Genomic DNA, 8,011 nt, shown 5'->3' with positions numbered 1-8,011 from the left:
GATAACCTTGTGGGTGTTTACCAAGTCCGTCGCAGACGCCGGAGCTTCAGTGAATCCATGCCCAGGGAAACAAGGCGCTCAGAATATGGTAGGTGTCTAGAGTTCAGTGATGAAGATGATATTTTGCTTCCATTTTGTCTCTGCTGTTGACAGGCATTCCACTAGTTTTAGAAATCCTCGGAAATTGAACCAATGTTACAAGAGTTAAAAGTAATAATTGTGGTCTGTGACTGTCACTTTTTGACACATACCACTATAGATAATACATCTCCCTCTCTCTCATTATCTACAAGACCACTTTCCCTCTCTCCATATGACTCATTTGCATTTATTTTATCTGACTTTTCTTCATGTTCTCCAATGCATTATCTCTCTTGCTCATGTTCTGTTTCATTCTCTCTTTCTCTGAAGAGCTGTGCAAAGGAAATAACTGTAAGACAATATTTTCTGATTTTACTATAGAAATTTGAAAATTTAAAACATAATTTTAAAAACTTTACTTTGTTTTGCATCTTCTTGTGGAATGATAAATGATGTGGATATTTGTTCAGTAGTTTCTGAATAAAACATTGACACACACAGGCCTCATGATACCATGATTATACATTCATGAATATAAGTATAGTCATATTTCTTCTACCAGCTACCTTAGTAATAGAGGCGGTGGAAATTATAGTGGCAATAGTGGTAGAGGCAGATAATAGTATTGGTGGCAGCATCTTCTACTAGTTTTACCTTGGTGGTAGAGCTGCCATTGACAATAATGAGATACTAGATGCTATTCAGTTTCATTGTGGAGGCATGTGGCTTAGTGGTTAGAGTATCAGCATCATGATCGTAAGATTGTGGTTTCGATTCCTGGACCGGGCGACGTGTTGTGTTCTTGAGCAAAACACTTCATTTCACTTTGCTCCAGTCCACTCAGCTGGCAAAAATGAGTAACGCTGCGATGGACTGGCGTCCCGTCCAGCTGGGGAAGACATATGCCATAGAAACCAGGCCCATGAGCCTGGCTAGGCTTTAAAAAGGGCACGAAAAAAATTCAGTTTCATTGACTTTGGTAGAATACACTGAGATATACACAGGATATTTTATATTAATTTTACCAAGTACAAGAACAAATCTTTTTTCTAATCTACTATTGCAACTCACTAACAACTAGGGATTGGTGTTTTCATATGGTTTATAGCTGTGTAGTTCTGACAGTATTTATTCAAAATAATTGGGAATGGTATCTGTGGACTTAACTTCAATAAAAATATACATGTTGCCAGGCATTGATCATCCAAGTACAGATGTCTTTTAAACAAGCAAAAACTGAAAATATCAAAACATAGAATAACTGTAGAATTCAATCTAATCAATGAAGCAATATGTCCACAAAGCTACGAGAATGTTCTAACAACCCCCGGTATATCAAGATGCCTAACTAAATATCTTTAGGTTTCTGTAAATTATGTATGGAGACACAATTTTGGGAAATAATATTTTGCCATAGTATTTTCAAGAGTAAAATAACTTTGAAATGGATTATTTTGACTGCCAGAAAAGAACAACCAACAAAAAAGATTTTTATTTATAATATTTTAATTTACAAATTTTGTTACAAATTTAAGTGATAAAATTTTACATGAATTTCTCAATTTCTTCTTTTTACTTGCTATAGAATCATCTCAATAGTATGTTCCTCTTATATGTTCATCCCCTCAGGGGTAGCCCAATTGAGCATACTCTGTATACAATAATTTCATTATTATTATTATATATTTACTGTTTAACAATATGGCTTTATAAAAACAATTTTCCTTAAATTTCAAACCAATAAAGTTCATTGCTATGTTTTCCAGTCATGTTTAATGAGATTGTTTCTGTAAGAAACTTTAATGACAAATAACTGTGAATATATTTTTCCAAAGTGTGTATTTGTTGATTACGAAATTAGAATTCAGAGAATTACCTGAATGATTCCTTATATAGTTCACATTAATAGATGTGTATACAAACATACATATCTATATAAAATTTTTATTTTGTCCAGCATTTGTTAACTTCAAGCTTATAATTCACAAATATTTTAGTAAAGGGTTTCTCCTTAATATGAGTATTTCTTTTTTAAGGAATTGGAACTCAACAAGAATGATTTCTGACTCACACTCCACCATCACCCTCTCTGCCTGTACTTTCTGTCATCAACCTGTTTGCCATTATACTTTTGCTCCAAGGCGGAGAACTGGATGTATTGTTAGTACGCTGGGCAAAATGCTTAGCGATATAGCGTCTGTCTTTAGGTTCTGAGTTCAAATTCTGCCGAGGTCAACTTTGCCTTTCATTCTTTCGGGGTCGATAAATCTAGTATCAGTTGCGTACTGGGGCCGATCTAATCGACTGGCCCCCTCCCTAAAAAATGTCAGGCCTTGTGCCTAGAGTAAAATACCATACTTTTGCTCCTTTTCTCCCACAAATTCTGGGTTTCTATCAGTGTTCTATCTCATGGGTGATGTTGCCTTGAATATACATATCTACCTCAGAGTATTGATTATCTCTATTACGCTCCTCCTCTCACAGTCCTATCACTATCATTCATGTCTCTCAATCTGTAAAGATATCAACAAGCAAGCAGAGATATAGGGTCATGAAGTACTTTTAGTCATACTAAGGTCATGATTATCTCTCTAGTGCTGATACCATAAAAAAAAAATACACCCAGGGCACTCTGTCAAGTGTAAAGTTGTGCAGATCTTACTAAATAAATGACACCTCTCTAGTGCTGGTGCCATGAAAAAGTATCCAGTAGACTCAGTAAAGTGGTTGGTATTTGGAACGGCATCCAGTCATAGTAACCAAACCAAAAATGAAACAGGAGATGCAGTCCTCTGGCTAAGCAAGAACTTCTGAGTATGCAGACTTCAACCATACCAAACTGTCCAATTCATGCCAGTATTGGAAGTGAATGTCAAATGGTGATGATTCACCATGACAAATTTTCTCCAATGTTTACTTGGTGGACTATAAGTTTAGATTTGTAAGAAGGTTTTTCACATTTCACATTTAAAAGGTTTACCTCTAGTGTGTAATTGTTCATGTTTTCTTAAGTGACTGTTACTGGCAAATGATTTCCTACACGTCCCACAATGATAAGGTTTTTCTCCAGTATGGCTACGTTTATGTATGGCAAGACTATAATTCACTGTGAACGATTTACCACATATTTCGCAGCGGAATGGGTCTTCGCCATTGTGTCTACGTTTGTGGATTGTAAATTTGGAATTTTCATTGAAAGATTTCCCACACATTTCACAGTGGAACAGGCTTTCTCCAGTATGTGTTAGTTTGTGTTTTGTTAAATAACAGTTAAAGACAAAAGATTTTCCACAAATATCACAACGATAAGGTTGTTCACCGGTGTGCATTCGCCTGTGAATAACTAAATGAGAATTACTGATAAATGATCTCTCACATAACACACAATAATAAGGTTTTTCCCCAGTATGTGTTCTTTTGTGAACTTCAAGACAAGAATTATTAATGAATGATTTACCGCATATTTTGCAATCACAGGGTTTTTCCCCTGTATGTATTCTTCTGTGCGTTTTTAGGACACTGCTCAACCTGAATGATTTCCCGCATATCTGACAACGATATGGTTTTTCTCCTGTGTGACTACGCTTATGGATAACAAGCTTTGAATTATTAATGAAAGATTTGTCACAAATTTCACAGTGAAATCGGTTTTCCCCGGAGTGTATTTTTTGGTGCGTTTTTAAACCAACGTTGGAGGCAAATGATTTCTCACATATCTCACATCGATACGGTTTTTCTCCGGTGTGACTACGTATGTGGATAACAAGGTTTGAATTATTAATGAATGATTTTCCGCATATTTTGCAGTCATAGGGTTTTTCCCCTGTATGTATCCTTCTGTGTGTTTTTAAGACACTGTTTAACATAAAAGATTTTCCGCATATTTCACAACGGTACGGCTTTTCCCCAGTGTGACTACGTACGTGAACAACAAGACTTGAACTATCACAGAAAGATATGCCACAAATTCCACAGTGACAGGGTTTTTCTCCAGTGTGATGTCGTTGGTGAATAACAAGACTGGAATTATTAGAGAAGGACTTTCCACATATCCCACAGTGACAGGGTTTTTCTCCAGTGTGACTACGTTGGTGAATAACAAGACTCGAATTCTGAGTGAAAGATTTTCCGCATATTTCACAGCGATAGGGTTTTTCGCCCGTATGTATCCTACTATGACTTGTTAAATAACTGTTATTGACAAAAGACTTCCCGCATATCTCACAGCAATACGGTTTTTCTCCAGTATGTTTACGTAGGTGAATTGTAAGCTTAGAATTCTCTGTAAAGGAAATCCCACATATTTTACATTTAAACGGTTTTTCTCCACTGTGTATTCGTTTGTGTGTCGTTAAATAACTGTTGGTGATGTAAGACTTTCCACATATTTCACAGGTATAGGGCTTTTCTCCAGTATGACAACGTTTATGAACTACGAGATTAGAATTAACAGAGAAGGATTTCCCGCATATTTCGCAGCGAAAAGGCTTCTCGCCAGTATGCACTCTTTTGTGAGTTGTTAAATTACTCTTAGAATCAGAAGTTTTTCCGCATATTTCACAACGAAACGATTTTTCTCCAGCGTGTATTTTTTTGTGGGTTTTTAAATTACTTTTAGAGACAAAACATTTTCCACATAATTCACAACTATACGGTTTTTCCCCAGTGTGTACTCTCTGATGCCTTGCTAAATTACATTTATAAACAAAATATTTTCCACAGACTTCGCAGTAGGAAGGAGATTTTCTATTGTGTGTTTTTTTATGTGCGACAACTTCGTGGTCTGAAGAGAAACTTTTTCTACAAATCTCACAACAATATTCAGGAATATTTTCATGTAATGATTTTTCATTAGTAAACATTTCACTACTTAAAGGCTTATCACCATTGTATATCTGTGTGAATGAACCTATATTGCTAATATATTGCGTTGAAGTTATTAACGTCTCCCTTATAAAGTTTCGATGAATTCTTATAAGTTATGAAATCCCTGTAACTATAGACTAGTATTGTTTTGTTGTTTTTTGGCTTACGTATTGTGTTTACATAATATAATTAGATTAATTATAATACTATGTGATAAAGTTAGTTACTAATACTAATACAATTAAATAACTTGAACTTACAAACATAACATATAGGCGGTGTCATTGAAAATATCACCCTGCCTAAATGATACCGGTGACATACGTTAAAGGTCCCAAACGTTATTTTGTATTTTCAGAAATAATCTTGTCTCGGTAGAGTCGTTATGAATCTCTCTAGACACAACAAAATTTTTTTCAATACACGAATTCACATAAAGAATCTTGCAAACCAGATACAAATATGAAGCAGAAATAATCTGTTACACCAATTGCCTCCTTAAATTATAACCTACTAGAAATCGGAGACAAATCTCTCCAAATTAAAGGCGCTCTGGGTACCTATCAGCTTACTTGAAATTTTATAGACGTTCGCCTCGCCTCGCAGGTCTGGATGGGTGTGTGGATACTCGTTTTTCTTATTAAGAGAAGGATAATTTTGACAGTATACCCCATTATATATAACCATATCGGTTAATGTTTACATCTTGATGGATACACACACACACGTGCGCGTAAGTCGTCTAACATCCCATAAGCCAGGAAAAAGATGCCCTCGTATATCTGTCAATAGAGTGGGTATATTATCCGAAGAGTACTATTATATATCCGTGATGGATATATAATACTGTACCCTTCGGATAATATATCATCATCATCGTTTAACGTCCGTTCTCCATGCTAGCATGGGTTGGACGGTTCGACCGGGGATCTGGGAAGCTAGGAGGCTGCACCAGGCTCCAGTCTGATCTGGCAGTGTTTCTACAGCTGGATGCCCTTCCTAACGCCAACCACTCCGTGAGTGTAGTGGGTGCTTTTTACGTGCCACCGGCACAGAAACCAGTCAAGGCGGCGCTAGCATATATATATATATATATATATATATATATATATATATATATATCCTTATGTTACACACACATACATATGTTTACCTGTTTTAGTCGAACGAATCGACCCCATTAGTTATTTTTTATTAAACCTGGTACTTATACTTGCAGATCTACATGTAAACAAACCAACACCGGTTATGAATCAGTGGTCTCACTCACACACACACACACACACGCGTACGTCCTTACCAAATTTGCCCACAAGGCATTAGCTGGCCCAGGGCTATAGTAGAAGACTCTTGCCCAATGGGCCGGTGTCACGCAATGGGATTGAACCCAGAACCATGTGGGTGGGGAGCAAACCTTTTACCGCGCAGCCACTCTTGCACTATACATGAAATTAGATAAATGACAAAAGAAAAAGAAAGTATGTTATGAACTTCATTACAACTGTTTCTGCTGTAAAATGCAATGCACTCATAACTGAATGCTTGTGCATCATGTTATAACGGATAGCTATTATGCTGAATGTCAGTAGTGTGTGAGACTGTGTGATGAAAGAAGAAAATGTAAGTCTTCAAGTTCGGTGAAGTGGCCTTTTAACACGAAGTCGAAGTGGAATGACTGCCAGCGGATCAAGATAATCTTTACGAGTTTTCTGGTACCTGTCTTCTCTACCTTGTATTTCTAACGATTCTCAATTTATAAGCATGATTTGACGCGAAACTGCATAGAATTTTCGATTAGTGTTGCTGCTACACAAGTGGACCAGAATATATTTCTTTATTCACCTATAAAAAGGTTTACATAGAGGGGACGTTATAAGGACAGACAAGGGACATGTAGGGTACAGACACGCTTCTTATATACAAGATGAAAAGACAGATGGATTTACATATATTATACAGATGGAAGTTAAAAATATACGTGATGATTGGATGGAAATTGGGTTCCAGGTTAGTGAATTAACCCGCCGGCTTGTTATCCCTTTTGGTAATCTTTTTCCTGTCTTTTATGCCCCGACCGACGGTGCAAGCACAGCCTTGTGCATTCTCATCACAAGTGGACCAGAATTACAATTGACCAAAATACTGGCCAAGCCTTCGTTTGTTACAGAACTGATAAGCTTTCGAATGCTTAGCACTGCTGCATATAGATAAAACATACTACTGATGGTGCAATGGGAACTATCAACACCTTGGCTTCTTGCTGTCCCCTCACCATCACAAGTAACTGCGGCTACACTGTAGATTTAACCTATATACATAAATTTTTAATAAATAAGTAATAAATAACAAAAAAAAAAAGTTGGGTTTTCCCTATATGCGTCTCCCCTGCATAATTTTTCTTGACTTTTTATGCTCTCTGCATTATATGTCAGACTCGCTAACGCATTGGGCAAAAAAGCTGCTGTATTTAGTTGGCGCTCTTCACGTTCTGTGTTCAGTCTTATCCAGGTCAGCTTTACTTTCAGAACTGTATGACTGTTACTACTTATCTGATAAAACGACACTTCATTCTAGAAAAGACTACTTCAGCAAAGCCTAGAATCGAAATTTTACAGCTTTAATATCTAAGATCAGACAACACGTAGATCAGGTGACGTGCCTTGAGTACCAACTAATCAACCTGCAGATATATCACCCATATTATAGAATGTTCTATCATGTTTCAGAAGTTTCCGCATAAAAAGAAGCGGGGGTAACAACTTCAGAGAGGCATATATAGGATGCACAGACAAGCCCTGAAAACAGATAAGTTTTCTTGGTTCCAGCTTAATCCCGGATTAAAGGAATCGTCGACTATCCTTCAAATATCGTGGAAGTTTTTCTCGCTGTTTTGGTTTTTACCAAACCAAATGGATGTCCCTAATAAGTTCAGTGGTATTCTCGGACTAGTTCTGAAGCGCGCCAACAGATGGCAGCACACGGTTGTGTGTGTAGTGAGAGCTAGCAGTGACCTTCATGAGGCAGTGTGCCGAGTGACATCGCTGTTTACTTTGCAAGTTGTGAC

General features: G+C 36.9%; 1 protein-coding gene across 2 annotated transcripts; it reads right to left on the bottom strand.

Annotated features, from left to right (window-relative positions):
- Window positions 1–2,112: 2,112 nt before the first annotated feature.
- Window positions 2,113–5,251, bottom strand: LOC115216213 (zinc finger protein 268-like). 2 transcript variants are annotated; one of them, XM_036506648.1, is made up of 2 exons: window positions 3,286–5,251; window positions 2,113–3,117 (listed from the first exon to the last, which is right to left on the bottom strand). In XM_036506648.1, the coding sequence occupies exons 1-2, from the start codon at window positions 4,941–4,943 to the stop codon at window positions 3,036–3,038; spliced, it is 1,740 nt and encodes a 579-aa protein (XP_036362541.1). In that variant the 5' UTR covers window positions 4,944–5,251; the 3' UTR covers window positions 2,113–3,035. The 2 variants fall into 2 exon arrangements, with proteins under 2 accessions (XP_036362541.1, XP_029641271.1); XM_029785411.2 differs by having other exon boundaries at window positions 2,113–5,250.
- Between the last annotated feature and the right edge of the window lie 2,760 nt (window positions 5,252–8,011).

This window comes from Octopus sinensis, linkage group LG10 (genome assembly GCF_006345805.1).
Source record: "Octopus sinensis linkage group LG10, ASM634580v1, whole genome shotgun sequence".
NCBI lineage: Eukaryota > Metazoa > Mollusca > Cephalopoda > Octopoda > Octopodidae > Octopus > Octopus sinensis.
The sequence above is the reverse complement of the archived record's forward strand: the minus strand, read 5'-3'. Positions and strand labels throughout refer to the sequence as shown.

Coding starts and splice junctions, on each gene's coding strand:
- LOC115216213 (XM_029785411.2), bottom strand. CDS start 4,943: ATGTTTACTAATGAAAAATCATTACATGAAAATATTCCTGAATATTGT.